This window comes from Stegastes partitus, unplaced genomic scaffold (assembly GCF_000690725.1).
Source record: "Stegastes partitus isolate 25-593 unplaced genomic scaffold, Stegastes_partitus-1.0.2 Scaffold12, whole genome shotgun sequence".
In the NCBI taxonomy this organism is placed as follows: domain Eukaryota; kingdom Metazoa; phylum Chordata; class Actinopteri; family Pomacentridae; genus Stegastes; species Stegastes partitus.
Genome location: NW_007577743.1, coordinates 169008 through 187233, shown reverse-complemented (window position 1 = coordinate 187233; position 18226 = coordinate 169008). Strand labels below are relative to the sequence as shown.

At 39.7% G+C, this 18226-nt stretch overlaps 1 protein-coding gene across 1 annotated transcript in view; it reads left to right on the top strand.

Moving 5' to 3' along the window:
* Positions 1–2189: 2189 nt before the first annotated feature.
* tshz2 (teashirt zinc finger homeobox 2) overlaps positions 2190–18226 on the top strand; it is a 39542-nt gene continuing 23505 nt past the window's right edge. Inside the window, exon 1 of the mRNA XM_008287678.1 lies at positions 2190–2240. Within this exon, the coding sequence (XP_008285900.1) occupies positions 2201–2240 (40 nt within the window). The 5' untranslated portion in view covers positions 2190–2200. The remainder of the gene's footprint in view (positions 2241–18226) is intronic.

The window sequence follows — 18226 nt, the reverse complement described above, 5'->3', positions numbered from 1 at the left end:
TATCATTGGCAAAATGAGTGACAGACACAAAATAGGGTGATGGAATATTATCAGGAAGCCATTTGTAATGCGGGGCGAGCCTGGATCTCTAAGGGGTGTTGTCTCTCTGAAATGAAGTCATCCATCACCTCAACTTCATATTTGATTAGGTCATGAGTAGCTTTTAAAGAGAAAGTGAGGCTTTACGATTGTGCTCACCAATAGAGGCTGTAGTGTTAAAAGAAAGACAAAAAAAAAGTCCAAAGTGTGGAAAAACATACTTCAGGATCAAAAGTAAGAAGTGCAGTATTCTCTTTGAAAAGTCTGTATGAAGTCTGGCAGCATGGAAATACCACTTTGTGCTGGTGCAGAAGTAAAATATTTCAAGTTTGTTGCGTTGCACTTTGTCACGTTTGGGGAATAAGATCGAATTAGAGCTGATTAAACATTAAACAAACTTCAATTTAGCAGTTTTATTCAAAAAGTCTTACCCAAAAGTGAATATTTTTTAGGGTTTTGAAGTGTTGGTCAGGGAAAACAAGCAAGTTAAAGACATCAGTGCGTACCCCCCCTTTTTTTGTTGCTATTTTGTATGAACCACTAATGGAATGTAACCGAGTTTTGACTTCACTTGAGCTTTTCCATTTTATTATATTTTTAACATTTGCTGCTTTCACTTAAGTAAAAATGTCTGAATGCTTCCTCCACTGCTGCCGTTACACAATTAATTAAAGAAAATAATTGGCACATGAATGAAAATAATCCTAAATTGAACTGACTGACTTTAACTCATAGCCATGATCACAAGAGAGACGTAATCAGAGGTGCATGTGAAACCAATGGGACTTAATGTGACAATTTAATAAATAAATGCAAATTAATGTATATATCCTGACAAGCCAGGTATCCTAAACGTTTGCATTGTAGTTATGCATTCAGTTCCTAGTTTGTAAATGTAGCATTTTAAATCAAATCACCACTAAAACACTCATGCGCTCACCAACAAACTGCATTTTCTGAGTAACTTCACCAAATCATGAAGATTTAACATTATTCTTTTGATCAGGCCTCAACAGCTGCATTCTGTTGGGGAGGAAAAGAAATCAGTTGTGGGGAAAACTTGTTTGGTGTATTTGGATCCTCCTGTAAACAGCTGATGAACAGATTTAAAAGAAAAAAAGAAGAAAAAAAGAGCTCTCAGTATTCAGGTAAGCGTTGTAACACAAAGCACGTTGTTCACGTCCAGCCCCGAACAATAACTGCAGCGGTTCATTCATATCTGCTGGAAAAATCTTAACAAAACTTGTCTTTTCATCCAGCGAGCAAAGCGGGGAGCTGCAGGAGAGGCTCTGAAAACAAGAAAAAGCTGCATGGAAAGGAAAAAAAAAAGAAAAAAGGGCACCGAGCACAGAGTGATAGGAAGCAGCAGCTCCCCAGCCTGAGCTCCTGCCTCTTTTCTCTGGCCTCTGTTCCTTTAATAAACTCATGGTTATCTAGTGTAACAAATGTCTCGCTGCCATCATCAAGTCCAGGCGAGGAGGGAGGAGTTTTTAATGTTCAGTTTGTTCTATGGATCGATGTCTACTGGCATCGCCTCTCCCCTCGCCTGCACCGTGCGTAATATACTGTACCATTACCAAACGCTTTTTACGCGCATTCCCTCCACATTTGATCCAGCGAAAACTGCTTTTGCGGGACTGACTGACACCCGTCGATCAACATATGTGGCACTGATGGACAAAAACGGATGGTGAAAGGAGACGATTCGCAGCCCGTAGGAGGAGGAAGAAGAAGAAGAAGAAGAAGGTGAAAGAGCAAGCCCGATTTTTAAACATCTGCTTTCGCCCTTCTTGAAACAGCGATTGGATTTTTTTTTCCTCATAGTGAGAGAGATTGAACTACTCGGAGAGCCAAAATAAAGACTCGCACACACACTCTCTCTCCCTCTCTCTCTCTCTATGCATGGACTATCGTAGACCGCATTCAGATTTCACCTGGGCACAGTAGTGAACTGCGACTCCAAAAAAAAAAAAAAAAAAAAAAGGAGGAAACAACAGGCACCCAAACTAGCTGCGGGTAAGCGATTTATTTCATTCAACCTGTTTAATATGTTCATGGATTATTATTTTTTTGTGTGTGTTTTGCTTCTGTGGATAGCCTGCTCNCATTCAGATTTCACCTGGGCACAGTAGTGAACTGCGACTAAAAAAAAAAAAAAAAAATGCCACGGAGGAAACAGCAGGCACCCAAACGGGCTGCGGGTAAGCGATTTATTTCATTCAACCTGTTTAATATGTTCATGGATTATTATTTTTTTGTGTGTGTTTTGCTTCTGTGGATAGCCTGCTCAGGGTTTCCCTTTCAAACTTTTATCATGTGGGACCCAGGAAGTGTTAGAAACCCTGCATTTATCTGCCCCATCTCAGCAGCTATTTTTTTTTCTTTTAAATCTAATTAGTTTGGATTTAGTGCAGAATTATATAACTGCATGTGCTGTATTGTAGTATATGAATGCAGATAGCCACTCTAGATGGAGTTTATTTAATTACACTGACATTTTTATTTCACTCTGAAGAAACTATCCTGTAAAAAGTCAGATCAGTAGTAGGACAGATGCAGCATCAGAAGCTGCACTTGTGGCTAAATTAGTACCACTAATAATGCAAAAAAAAAAAAGAAGACAACAGAGCAGTGCAGTTTCCCTCCTCCTCCTTCAGTAATTCCATACAAGGTGTTTATTCATTCATTGATCAGAAAGTTTCTTTGCTCACACTTAAAGAAAAAAAAAAAAAACCTGTCTCCCTGCGATTGGATTGGACCCGCATGAAGTGCAGAGAGGGGCTGAAAGATGTGGAGCTGCTGTATCCGTAGCAGATGAACTCTGTATGAACTCTTCATAATCTTATGGACAAATGGAGAATGGGTTACACTCACTCACACACACTCAGACACACACATGCAGTCCATCCATGCTGCTGGCGGGGAGAAGTGGAGGGGTGGTGGTGGTGGAAGGGGGGGACAAACACACCTCCACGACACACAGATCTGACTTTTTGTGCGATAATAATAATAATATAGTTTAATGCAGCTTATGTGCAGTTGTGCTGTTTGTGTGCATTTTTGAATTTGTTGTAGCAAAAAGGTGAATCTTCGAGAAGGGCCTGTGCTCACTTTAGGCCAGCGTGTTAGTTGTGTTTATTGTTTCTCTTTATAATGTAAGATTTCGCCGTTTTGGCGACACTTAGCCTCAGCATGTCTCTTTCAGAGGACACACAAATATCCCGCTAACCTTATCCTCTCTGAAAACTACACAATGTCACCAAACCAGCCTTACCTTTGTCCCTTTTTTTCTGCAGTCTTAGCATTTTTATGTGTGCGTGTATATGTAAATTATAATATTCTCCCCCAAAAAACCCCGGCCTCATTATGATGGAGTTGGTGGATTAAAACGAGATTGATCAAGGGTATTTCAGCGTTTGAGGATGCAATTACTTGGTTGTGGTGTGTTGAGAAGTTATCAGTCTTTATTATGGTTGCGGATGTAGCAACCAGATGGCGATTGTTCTCTGCCAATAATAGCGTCTCTTTATACCCGCTTAAGATACTGAGACCCTTATCTGCCCGGCACACTCTCAGTTTACACACACACACACACACACCGGCACTCATTGCCATACAGTCACACACTAAATATTTTTCCCACATTTCAGCCTCCAAAAGCCCCCTTTTCTTAAAAACAATGCCCCCAGTTTTTATTCAGAGAACTTTTGAGGAGATGCCTAAGTGATCCCTTTACACGCTCTCAGCTGCCTCGCCTGTACTCTGGTAAATGTGTCAGCCCTATAGAGAAATAAGCCTTCCAGAAGAGTTTCTTCATTGTTGAGGTAATTGTCTCCTCTTTGACAGGCACATTCATCAGTGGCTTAATGGTCAATCAAAAGTTGGCAGGCAGAGTGTTTTCATTCTTTCCTATCCACTACATTAGGAATACTTAATCAAAATGTCTCCCGGTAATGGCTGTGAAGAGTTCATGACTGACTGATCCGTTGTCTGTGCCGATAGAAAATTAACAGCTCGGCACTGGAGAGATGTGGGCCTGCAGATAAACAAATTGTGCATTAATATTTCATCTTCAAGACCTGGGATGTGCTATCAAGCGGTGGAATATTCCTGGGCTGTGTTGTCATTTTTCTCGCGTTCTTTTTTTTTCTCTCTCTCTCTCTTCTCTCTCTCTTCCTCCTGTATTCTTGAAGGCTCTTTGCAGCTGTAACTCATTTCACTTGATGACTTTACTGGGGTTACAGAGAGTGACGACAAATTGATTACCTGGCAGAGCAAGAATGGAGCGAAGAGAGGCGCAGGCTGACAGTCATGTTATAATAATATGTTTAATGATGTGTGGAGGGGGAACAAGGAGAGAGGAGTATTGAAATAAGAGCATGGAAGATGCAAAGGAATAGGTTTCATTTGTAAAGATGCAGTATCCCTCTTGGTGGAAATAGTGTTTTGCAAGGTGTTGTAAAAGAGGAAGAAAAAAAAAAAAAAAACGCCATTCCCAGCTCAAGCACATTCCGCATCCAGGGTGCTTGTATATTCCTCTGGGAATTGTATTATTAATAGGCATATTTGTAAATGTGAGACCACAGATGCACTAGTAAAGGCCAGTTGTATCTGATTTACTCCCTTTACATACATGGTTTGTATGGTAATTTAAAATGCCAATTACTCACCGGTCCAGAATAGCATGCACTAAACCTTTGCTTTATTACTGAGAAAGCATCACTAAGACACAGGCTATCAGGCCACAGACTCCAGGATGAAAATTTGTGTATCAGGTTTATATATGGTGTAAACGTAAAGCCCTATAAGTGCATGGGATGCATTTTTGAGTGAAGGGGGCCATATGTTATTTTGCGGCCGTGGGAGTATTCCTCGTACTGTTTTTTTTTTTTTTTTTTACAATAGCTCTGTGCCTCAAACCGTTAGCCCAATTTGCTGTTAACAAGATAAATTGGAGAACAGACAAAGGCATTAAGTGTTGCAGTGCCAGCTAGTGACTGACAGCAGCTTGTGGGAATTGGCTAGCAGAAATTCCTCCTAAGTGGTTTGTTCAGAAAACATCCTACGATCAAGGCAGATGTTGTTTATCCAGTTTAGGTAGAAAAAGGAAGTCCATTTTGAATGACAAAAACTGGGAGGAAAATGGCAGCAAATACAAGGGTGTCTTATTGTATTTTTTTTAAATACCAGATTAGCACTCTCTGTCCCCTGTATTCACTCTCCTTTTGTCTGAAGCCTTTGTAACAACATTCCTTTTTTTCCCCCTGTGATTGGCTTAAATTTATTTAACCACTGGTATGAATTGAAATTAAAAGGAAAATGATCCTGTCTCTGGATTTAAATGCAGAAGTATGTTTTTTAAATTTTAAGTCCATGTGTGACTGCATGGTTGCGTTTTTTTGTTTTTTAAATAAAGTTTTTTTTTTTTTTTTTAATGCTACGCTTGATGTGACACAACTGAAACATGAGGATGATGATATTGATTTTAATAATTTTTTCTGCAAACTCGTGTGTGTGACAGCTTTTATTTTGGTCATTCTGAGCTTCTTTATGTACTCGATTTGCTGCAGCGTTACACATTTAGCATCTAAAATTAATTATTATAAAAAATGGCCGTGGTTGCAGGTGACCTTTTCACCGCTTATTCTCAGTGCTATTCCAGAGAAAAGAAACAATCCATGAAAACAATGAGGCAAACCTTCTCCTTGGCCTTCATGTGATTGTGATTGTAGCTGCTCGAATTGTTTCAATGTGCAGTTTTAGTTCTTGGAGTTTGTGCATATTCAATCATCCAATGTAAAACGCAGCACTGAATAACATATAATGCAGTTTCATGTTTTGCAAGGGTGTTCGGTCACTTTTCCAGCTTTTTTTTTTTTTCAACCCACGCCGAGGGCAAAACTCTGCCTTAAGTAAAGTTACCACGAGATATTATCATTAGTAGTCATTAAATCTGTGTATTTTCTCCACTCTGTATCTCTGATGTCAACAAGGCAGATATTTTGTTTTGATCAAATCCAGCCTTGAAATTTTTCGTTAGCTTATGAGCAAACCGAGCCGTATGCTTACACTTTGTTGCAAAGCTTGCAATTTTCCAACTTGCAGGCGCTCCCCATAGAGATACCCTTTAATAACTTTCTCCTCATCAGCTAGTTTTCTTGCTGTATATTCTTACAACAGTAAGAAAAAAGAAAAAAGAAAAGAAACAGTCATATCAAGTCAGGTGGTTTTAGTGTGATCTCATTGCATTCTCTTCCTGCATGCTGGTAGGTGACAGGTGGAGATAGCTAATAGTTTGCGAAAGCTTTTGTTTGCGTGAGAGGCAGACAGGGTGGTGCACTGTCTAGGTGATAAGAACCAAGACTCCTGTGCCCTCCAGCACAGTGATCTCTCTCCTCCGCGCTGCGCTCTCCTGTGTGGAAAAAACAGCCTGTTATGATTGGTCTCAAGGCAAGTGCCTGTGCAGTGTTGCACCTCTCTACAGCAACTGCTCATTCACCTTGCCTTCCCTCTGAGACCTGCACTAGTTTCCAGGCAAATGACACAATTTGATATGCCGTTGGGGTGATTCATGTGGATAATGTTTCCATGTGATCATCACTGCAGAAAAGAGACTATTTCTTGTTATGATTTTTTTTTTTTTTTTACTCATTAAGTCTGACAATAACTAGAATATTGGGAGAGTTTATTGCAAGGAGGCTAAAACTCATTATTTCTGCTAGACATTCCAAGTACAAAAGAAATTATGTTATGGTATTTTGTCCAGGTCCCTACAGATATAATGATTTACAGAGGAAAATGGGGAGGAGACTTTATAGCTTCGGTTGTTCATTTATGTGGACTTAGAGGATAAGAATGCAAGGCAAGCTTACAGTTAATACAGTAGCACTGTGGGCCTGGTATTGATTGTGCAGAGGAGGTATGGTATGTCTTCTATGGTTTATGGTAAAACGTACTGCAAGTCATGTGCTTTGTATTATTGTAATGATATACATTCCCACCGGAGTTTATATCTTTTGTAATTTATATCCTGAGCGGTTTTTGTCAGGACATCATGTGTGTCCATAGTGAGTCAAGGAGATTTAAGTGAAGACCTCCACCTTGTAGTTGTTGACCTACATGTGTAGTCAGTCAGAGGGCATACGTGTTGGCCATATGGTTAGGAGGTTTTCATAAACAATCGCAGCCGGATCAGGTTAACCCAACCTGAGATGCTTTTGAAAGAGGTTGCCATATCACAGTTTTCGAAAAAGAAAGTGTCATTTTTAAAAATGACTCTCCTCTGATTTCAGAGGTGGAGACCAGCTGAGGTTTCTTCGCTGCTTTAATTCAAGAGCATGTGATTGAAATTATTACCATGAACTCACGTGCTACAGTTAAATTTAATTTATATCATATACTGCACAATGACGTAAAAGGCCTGGTAATGAATGAATATGACATTTCCCTTCAATATGCGAGCGCCAAAAGACAGAGAAAACATTAATCTTAAGTTATCCGCGGTGTACCTGATTTGCTTCTTATCAAATCCTTAATGAGCTTCAATTAAGATTTATTATGCAAATTAACCCTCAGCTGCTACTGACTGCAGGAGCAGGAGCTATGACAATATTGTGCTAATGGTGTGATCTGTAACAATTACAAAGGTAAACTGCCTTCACACTGCATGCTCCGTGAGCCTCCGAGAGGTCAGGCCACCGAATATGCGTTCAGGTGTTGTGGAGATTTGGAAAATTGTTTATTGAGTCTCTGTTTAGGTGTGTTTTAGATAACAGCGGATAGAAAAGGGATTGTTTCACTGATATGAGACATTTTATAGGCATTGCTCTGCTTGTAGTGGCTGCTTTTATAAACTAAAAATCACCAAAGCTCAGTGAGTTCATACATTTATAAGCTTACAAGGAAAATGATTAGTCTGTAAAAACCTGCTTAAACAAAGGAAGATAACAGGTGAAGTAAACCCGACTAGATTATAGATAAACCTAGAAATGTGGGCTTGCAGCCAGGTTCAGTTTTCCGATCACCGTGGTTACCACAGACGACGAGGTTATGACCAGAGGAAGTGCTGCTGGACACTTTATTCTTGCACTGTATGAAGTTGTGAACCTTGCACCTTTTGTAACTTCATTTAGCACGAGGCTGATGGCTTCCTGACAGCTTTATAGCCTGCGTGTTTTATGAGTCGTCATGCAGTGCAATTACATAGGTCCTAATTTGATGAATCAAGTCAATGTTCCACCGGCTCCGTTGACCTTGGTGGCCTGTGATCGTCCGTCTCTCTTCGGGGGTCATGCAGAGGCTTTCACACTCCGTACAGTTCAGTCACACTCAGGCAGAGAGAAAAAAAAAATAAAAATCTTCAACATGCACCTCTTATTGCAGCCAATCATGACTTGTACTGATTTCTAATGAGCAACTGTGTTTTTGTTTGAAACGTCTTTAGACCCTCAGTCCAGATGATTCAGTGAATCAGCCAGTCAAAGCAAAAATCATGCATTTTAAATTCAACTGTACTGCACTGCAAAATTATTCCTATTTTTCTGATTTTTATATTCATAGTATATGACATGCAGACTTTATGCTGAAAAATATTCATCTTCATATTTAACTCCATCTCAGTATATTTAACTCACATTTGTTATGTGACTATAGAGACAGACACAATTATCAGGGAGGAATTTTAGCCTCTTTAATATGTTTTTCTGATATTTATAGTTTTTTTTTTTATTTTATTTTTTTTATACATCAGAGCATTAAAAATGATATATATACCTATACTATAACCAAAATATTTTATATATCAGGAGCTAAGGTGTTGAAGAAATAGTAGTTAATTAACCGTAAATGTTGTAGATGGTTTAACAGCATTTTGTTTATTGCTTTTAATGGTCATCATAAATATTGTATAATAGCTAAGTCATAACTTGAATTAGGAGCATCGAATTAGAAGCCAACCAGCATTGTTAGCTGGCTAATTGTTCCATGTATTGTTAATGCTTTCTGTGCTGTTATCTAACAAGCGCTTCTCTCAATGGAAACACTGATTTGGGGGCTAGAAACTCCAGCTTTCTAATTAGCAGAGCTTTCAAATGCTGAATGGCTCATTTGATAATTTTTGTTAGCAGCAAACAAGTTTTAATGTCAAACTGAATGTAAAGTGACAAGAATAAAGAGTTTGTTTTTTCTCATGGTGGGGGGTCCAGTGGATCATGCACTCTATTAAACACATTACCATTCGGCCCCCCGTCACACTTTGAGGTGCAGTTTTTTGCTGAAGTCAAAATATGGACTTGAATGAAGAATGATAACGCCGGTTTACTGTGTAACTAACATGTTTTTCTTGATCCAATGAGAATTTTTAATCGATGATAGCTGTGATTAAGATTTGATTGCACAGGTGGATGTTTGTCTGCTGCATTCATCAAGTACCAAAAAAAGGCATTTTAATGGCTAAAATGTTTTATTTCAAATTTTTAAAAAAAATCTTTCTTCATATACATTTAAACTGACATGTTTTGACATGTGAATAGTATTAGCCACAAATACTAAAGCATGTAACAGTGTTGTTGTCTTTATTAGAGACAAAAAAAAAGTCTAAATGAATTGAAATGACCACAGCAAGTAAAATCCAAGCAGAAGAACTTATTTTAATTTATTATTTTTTTTGCTGTGAAATAAAAACAAATAGAAGAGATGTTCTTTGCAATTAATTGGCTAAAATAACAGCAAATATCGGTAAGCAGCCAAAATTAGATGTAAAATATTTTTTTAAAAAAATCCAATATCCTGTATCCCTTAAAAGATGCCCAGTGTTTTCTTTGTTTTAACTGTATCACTGTACCTAAACTACGTCTGAGACTGTGTGCAGCGTTGTGTTAAGAACCTTCTCCTTAGGGCTGTGCCTGCCTGTTTGTGTCTACAGTATGTGCTGAGCTAGTCTGTTGAAACAGCTTAATTGATACTCATTAAACAGCAGTGACAGCTTAGGTGTCCGTGATGAATGTAGAATAATTCTGTTGTACTTACAACTTGATTAAGGAGAAGCACACAACATGTCAGTGTTGTAGCCTATGGCTCGGTCCGTATGCACTTTCCAGCTACTTAAAATGATTTCTTATTGGTTGTGCTACCTGCAGGCCGCCCTTAAGTTAATCCGAAGCAATCGTGTGTGTGTGTGTGTGTGTGTGTGTGCTTGAAATAAACTTTTCAAACTATGCATATAAAAACAAACTTGCTTGAGGATTAAAAATAGCTTTTAGTTTATTTGACTTTGATTCGGATAGATTCTGTAGAGAGTGTAACACCTACCAATAAACTTCATCTAAAACTGTGAATTATGTTGACTTTTCTTTGTGTTTATTCAGCCACAGTCTGGCATTTTCATGCAATAATAAAGTCAATGGATGTCAGGCAGATGAAAAATGTGCATCTTGTATTATTTCAGTTAGAAATTAGAGGCATTTGGAATTGGTTCAAAATTGACTGTCTTTGTAATGAGTGCATGACGAATGGTATAATTTAGAGAAGAAAATGAATGCTGGGAAACCAAAAATATTATTCTGCACCATTTTATATGCCATGATATTCCATGAAGATGAACTAATTTCACTAAATACCCCATAAAATCTACTCATAATATTTTTCTACATCGTCATAGAAACATAGTTCACACTGCGAGGATCGGGTCACTAGGGCATGTGGCAGATAATCAAGTTATCATAATGATCTGATTTTGTTGTATAATTTTTTTGTTGTCGTGGCCTCGGAGAAAACGCTACATTAAAAACCCTTATCACTTGCAGATTTCAAGGCCCGTGTAGCTTCTCGCATTGCTGACGTCTGATTACCCTAACACTCTGCGCCCTGAACAGAAAGAAGCCTTTTCTCCATTTTGAGAATACATGAAAGGAGGGGAATTTCCGCAGAGGATGGATTTACAACTTTATCCTCACATGATTAATATTACACAGGGAGGTCTTTGTACAGGAAGCAGCATGTCTAATTATGGCCCAACTGTGTCTTGACTGAGAGCAAACATGATGCCAAAGGCTGCCAGTAGGAACTGCACCGACACGTCACACAAACGGTTCATGTGGGTGCGGGGTGATGTCATCGTCACCCAGATTTCATGACGCTAAGCCCACAACTGATTGAGCAACGGCAGGAGTCGGGCTTTCAGTGTAAGACGTCCAGCTGGCAGCGAGCTCCGTCGAAGCACTGTGGGCATATGGGTTTTAGCTTCAATAAAACCCAGTGAAATGTTGGGTTTCATGTTTTCAAGGTTACACATTTCCACCAAACACATAATGATACCCATGACCTCACTGATGATAACTACAGTATGTCCACATTTTCTGTACTGTTGAGAGCAGATGCAGATTCATCACCCTCCCCCCTTTACAAGAATTTCAGGGACTCCGTGTCCTCCCACGTTTGCCTGTTCATCATATATCTCAGCCCAGACATTCAAGAGGTTGCTAGCCAGGCCAGCCATAAGTCATCCTGTCTATCAAGACGAGCCCGTGTTTCTCTGCTTGATTTTCAGCTGTTACTTGTAAACCAGAACAGCATTCTTAAGATTAACTGAGTGACAAGGAGGCCTCTAAAAGCAAACTATAATAGTACGATATGTTACAGTCATGTTTTATGGCTTTTAGTGCGTCAGGCCAAGTATGTGTGCGTGTTTGTGTGTGTGTTGAGAGAGATCAGCTTAAGGATCTAATAGGCCTGCATTGCACCTCAGGGAGCGTAGAAAATAATGGTGCTGTGTTACTGCTGTTTTTCATTAGGCTGATAATGATAATACAGGTGTACACATCACAGGAAACCTGGCTGGACCTGGTCATCGTCACAAGTGCCCATCAGATCTGAAAAGGTTATTCTTTTTCGTCCTCTTTTTTTTTTTTTTTTTTCCCCCCAAAGCTTGTTTTCAATATGTCGCGTATTCCTTTGAAGAATATGTTTTTGTCTTGAAGTGTGTGTGCATGCGTGCCTCCGTGTCTGCCTGCAAAAAGTCATTGATATAGAACTAACTGTCAAAATAAGTTGTGTTCAATCCAAAACCGTTTAAGGTGTCAAGGACACATTTTCCTCCCTCCCATATCCTGACAAACATTGAGTCAGCAATTGTCTGTTGTATTTTCAGTACTGGTATCTCATGCTCCCCCCCAGGCCATTTTAAAGTTGTAGAAAGTGGTCATTTTCTCTGTGTCAGTAGGAGGTCAGTGTTGTGGCAGTCAGCAAAGCTATTCAGTCTGGTGAAACAGAGTCTATTGGGAACCTTAAAGACATTTTGTCCGGTGTAGTCGCCGCTCGCTGTCTGTCTTCATGCCTGTCTCTCTGCACTCACGGCGCTCGTAAAAAAGTCTAGAAAAGCTTGAAACATTTGTTCGATTGCTTCCAGATCTCCAAACTTTTCCTCAGACCTGACGCACCTCAAACTGCTCTGCTGTCAATTCTAAACTCGCTTATTAAACCGGCATATGTTGTTTCTTATCAAATATTTCCATTTGCATTGCCACCCGTCCACCTTCCTTCTTCTGTGTGACCATTTGTCCTTCTGTCAAAACTAGTTCTTGTTATATTTAGCTCTCATTCAGGGTGAATATCTACCTGTCCTTCCAGCTCTCTGTCTCGCTCACTGTGTTAGTGACTGACATGTCCTCTCTGTGCTGTATAGAGTATCCCTGGTAACTGTCGCCTGGGGCCTACTCATCCCTAAAATGTAACAGAGGTCACACACAGATCATTGCATTTGCCAAAGGCCCTGACTTTAACACAGAGTGACCCGCGCAGGACACAGCGGTACAGCGGCTGGTCAGTGATGGATCTGGAAATAAACACGAGCGTAGTCTGCTCCATCATCACCACTGTAGAGTCTGGTTGTTCACAGTCTGGTTGTTCACACTTGTGTAGAAACTTGAATTGGATGAAACTGAAAGGTGAGATTGGAGCGTTAGGATCAAAGAAACATCTATGATCTGACCTCACCTGGAACTGAATTGAAAAGAGACAGTATAGACAAAAGATTTTTTAGGAAATTATAAAATCACGTGCCGATTGTGCCACAAACAAATATGCTAATGAGCATTTTGCTTGAAGTCAACTTGAAAGAAAAAAGTAGTCATGGCTACATCACTGTGATTGCAAAAGTATTTAAAGGTGACCGCTATGTGGTTATCTGCTCGCGGTAATAATGACATACTAAGTAAGTCGCATCTGATTAATTAACTAATTAAAGCTGAAGATATCAGATGTCATTTTAATGATCCTGTTGACAGCTCTCAGTCTGCGCTTTAGCTGCTGAGCTAACGCTAGCTAGTGTTCGCTAATGATACACTGACAGGTTGTCAGGACAAGCGACTGCTCAGCATTTAATGTCCAGATCAAACCGATTTTAAGGTTTAATTTCCTTAATAGTAAAAATGCAATGCGATCTATTTCAATTTTGAAAGGAAATGAAATAGAATTCCCACTAAAGCTGTCTGAGTGTATAGACGCAGGTTGCATGAATGTTTACCAGATAATCAACTGTTTTATGCTGTAGGTTGGCAAACAAGATAATAAAGTCAATATTGTGACTATTTATGAAATCCAGCGATAAAATGTTGCTAATAACTTTTATTTTCCCCATGAAATAATGTTAGACAGTTGCAGGGATAGGAAATGTTACATCTTAAGGGGTTCATTGTTGAAATGGAGGCTCATCGTCTGAACATGGCACTGACGGATTTTTAATCTTACTGCTGGTGTTTAACGGCAGGAACAAACGTGCTTGCAGGTCGAAACCTCATTAAATCTACAAACAGTTACTCCAACAATGTGTAAAAAAAAAAAATTCCGCTACCACAATACAATTTATATCATGCACTTCCGCTGCATTTGCTTTCCCACCTTGAAGCCTTTTGTAATCAGGAATTTGTGGCTCCCTCAGTGAATTAGATGATGTGGCAGATCAGTTGCACCCAACTCCAGAGCATCCTGACTCTACAGCCTTACTGTTACTCCTCGGCTTCAGTGTGTCAAACCAGGTTTTTTTTTTTTTTGTTTTTTAAAAAAAGCCTCACAGACCACAAGTCAGGCAAACAGCACTTGTTGGTGCCATATGACTATTTACAGAGTGTGATAACAGAATGTGTCCCTTCATTCTGCGACTGAGGGTCACTTTGTAGTTTCTGCACAGGTACGTCTGGGAGACTATTTTCAGGTTGTCCTGGTAAAATATGACAATTTTTCACACACTTGGACCCCTTTTAGTTTTTGTATTGCTTGGGAACATGTTTGCATTGTGTCATTTAAAGACACCAAAATGACCTTTACACCAGTCTGCTTTCAATAAACCTCAACCCAGGAAAAAAAGAGTGAGGTTGCAATCCGTCTAATCCGTCTCTGTGTGTGCATGTGCCTTTGTGCTTATGTGCCCTTTCAGTTAGTTGTTTGAGGGAGTTTTGCATGTGTTAGTGTTGTGTTTGCATGTGTTTCCTACATGCTCCATGGCAGCTCTCACACCCTGGCAGCGACCCAGCTGAAAAGTTCCGGTACTGTCCAGACGCATCCTTTAGGGACCTCATCAGCCCCTGAATTTCCTTCCCCTCACGCCTGAGGGCATCCATATTCATTTCCTCCTCTGATTTGGGGAAAATGATGAAAGGCTGGCTTTTTTCCCATCTCTTATTTCCTGCCAAGGTTGCCTGCATTTCAATGCGACGTAAATCTGCAAAGACCTGCAAACACGCTCCCATTTGGACATGACCAGTTCCATGTTATTAGTATCATGCCATGTCAAAAAAGTCCCAAGGTTATCACTGTAGTAATACAACACCTTAGGACTTTGCATGTGCATCAGTGCTCAGTGCAGTATCATAACCCTTTTTAGTTGAGAAACTAGCTCATTGTTAAATAGCTCAAATTTCACTATAGTCTGTGTTTACTTCCCGCAGACTGCTTCCTCTGTTTCCATATGTCTGTTTCTCATAAAATAAATATCTCATCCACTGTCAAGTTATGAGGGCCTGATGATATCATGGAGATAACTGCATTGGTCTGAAATAAACCTGTGATTAAACTGGTGGGTGGGTATTTGCTCTTACCGGAGACGGGAAATGAATGTTAATGAAAATAACAGTCACGTACAGTAATAACCCAACTCTGTAATTATTGGCATGCTTTGATGATGCCATATATACTCAACACACACATGTGCCTACTTAACTTAACCTCAGGTAGACTATTAGCTCCGCTAGCAGGATCCTGCCCTCCGCTATGCACAACAGTGCTCAGGGTGGGGAGGCCTGGCCCAATGAAGGAGCGGGCTTTTGTTGCCGAGACAACTCTAAACACACATGTACACAAAGGAAAGGCCCCACTGTGAGAGAGGATCATCTCCACCTCTGGCTGGATAAAGAGCGGTGTCACTCCACTCACTGGAATGCACTCCTGCCCTACAGGCGTGTACAGCACAGTGTGTATACGGTTTGCAGGCATCCCACACTGATCATTATTCACGGCACACCATTCATGGCGTTTATACTTACACCTAGAACACAGTGTTTGTGTAAGTGTGTCTGTGTGTTTAGCAGCGAAAGCACACGAGCGGTTACTACAAAACGACGGCGTGTTTTGCCTGAAATAAGAAGTGCGATTCTTGCTCCTAATAACAGATCACAGTAACAAAGCTGAGATTTGTACCAAACACAGGAATTCAACTGATTGCACAATAATAAATTATTAATCATTGAAAGCTGTCTGGATGATTTTCAGTCTGTTTTTCATTACAGAATTGAAAGCTGAAGTCTGAAAACACTCTGAAGTGGTAATCTGGCCAGTTTTATATCAGATACTTGCTGTGTTGTCTCATGTTGTCACTGTGACAGCTCACTCTCAAAGATGGCACTTGATAGTTTTCACCAGTGAATTTAAGGAGCGCGGAACTTAGTCTGTATTGTTTGGCTCCAAATCTGGGCCACATACGATAACAGAATTATCCGTCTGCACTGTAAGCGTGTGGATACTCATGCAACTGTCTGTCATCTGAGGTCTGCAAGATGCAAAGTAGGTTGTGGCTGTGGGTGTCTGATAGACCTCAGTTTCTTTTATAGTGCATCTTTAACTCTACACAGAGAGCGTGTGGGCATGTATCACTCTGACCCAAACACACTTTTCCTGCTGACTGGTGCAGCAAAGTAGTTTGTGTGTAGCAGCCAGCGCCTCTCTCACCACGAGTGCAGGTTATATTTTGGTGGAAATGGTGTCACCTGTGCATTTATATAATGCAATTTCAGAAAATTAATACAGTTCATGTCGCTGTGGAGAGGCTGAGCTTTGTCTAAATTTCTACCAGCGCTGGTCATCCCTTATTTAAAGTCTGTTAACTTTTTCCATGAGGCTTCTCTTTGAATTAATAAAATTCTTACTCTGGGCTGCGCTGGTCAAGTTGCACTGGGATAATACATAAAGGAACTTCATGTTAGGCCATCTGGAAAATGCAGGTCTTAAAGAGGGTGAGTAAAACTTAAGCACTGCTACGGGACACAATTCAGTTAATTGTAAACAGCTGCAGGTGATATCACCCTTCAGACTATAGACAAAGCAGGGGCAAGAAGTCCCTCTGAAAAGCGCGGGATTTAAAGAAACACCAGAACCCAGTGTGTCCTACCGAGGAAAATACAAAGTGTCTGTTTTAACAATAAATGATGCCAATTTACTCTGTCCTCAAGTGACAAATGTTTTTTTGTGAATAGTCATGCATTTGCACTGCAACATCCTACAGGCAAAAACCCCCACTGAAAAGCCCATTAGAATCAAATGAATGTCAAATTCTGCTAAGTGTTTGCACATGACAAACATCCAACGTGGCTAATTGCAGATAAGTGTCAGGGTGAAATGTGTTTTGAGGGTAAGATGGTGCAAAATGGCGTCATGTATTTCTGTTTAGTGACAAAGCCGAAGCTCTTTTGGTTTCCTTTATTAAGTGGGAAACGTTTGTCTGCATCGTCAGTGTTTGTTTGTCACTAATGAGTCACAGTAGTTGTTAAAGGTCCCATATTATATTCCTTTTTAACAACTTAATTTAAGTCTCACTTGTCCTCGGAATGTAACTTTTAAGTTTTTGCTCAAAACACACATCATTCAGTCTTCTGTGCCTGTGTCACCCTGGTTTTTGTTCCTAGTGGGCCGTTTTAGCATCTGTAGCTTTAAATGCAAATGAGCGACTGCTGCCCACACCCCTTTCCAGTAGAGAGCTGTACTTTTCCTGTCTGTGTCATAGGTACCATTGCATAAATGAGGCAGACGAACTAATATGAAAGGTTACGGAAGTAATTCAGTGGTAAATGTTTAAACCAAAACAGAACAAGGAGAGAATCCTGCAGAAGTAACAATGTTAAGAAGGTGTTTCTGAATGGTTAAGTGAATTTATTAAATTATTTTTTTTGTCTTTTAGGAGTTAGCTGGTCAGCGTTATGATAGATAATGTGTAGTGAAGTGGCTAATGCTAACCTCAGCTTTCTCTGTCCAGATCTATTCACCTGTGAGCGGTGGAGCTTATTCCTTTATAACTTTCTAAGAGGCTGCAAAACCTGATTGACTCATTCAGACACTCATTTTGATCAGTAGAAAAAGGATAGAAATGGTTTCTAGTCACACTGATGACACATGATTATGTTCACAAACAATGAAAACGTGGATTTTATGCATCATGTGCCCTTTAAGGTCAGTTTAAAAAAAAAGTTCAACCTCATTTCCCATTACAAACATCTGCATTTCACGTAAAAACAAGAATACACATACTGCAAAAACAGTTTAGAAAGTAAGGATGCATGATGGTGTCTGTATCATCATCAGTAATGGGCCATAAATGCTTCAAAGTGAAATATTACTATCAGACCAAAATTACCTTTGACAGACAGATAACATCTGTCAAGCTTAAAGTTTATAGGTTAGTTTGAAAATGTTACATTAAAATAAATGTCACGTTTTAGGTGATATTAGGCATAATAATGTGTCACGTTCACTTCAGGAGAGTCTTAAAGTTCTTTGCTGACAAGAATAAGTTGGAAAATATCAACTCAAATCCAATATTGTACATTTTACTGTGTTACGAAGAGAAAAATGTCCTGGATTTATTTCCTTTATACATCTTGTATACGCTGAATCAGCATATTTTCAAACCATGAAAAGTCTTGAATTA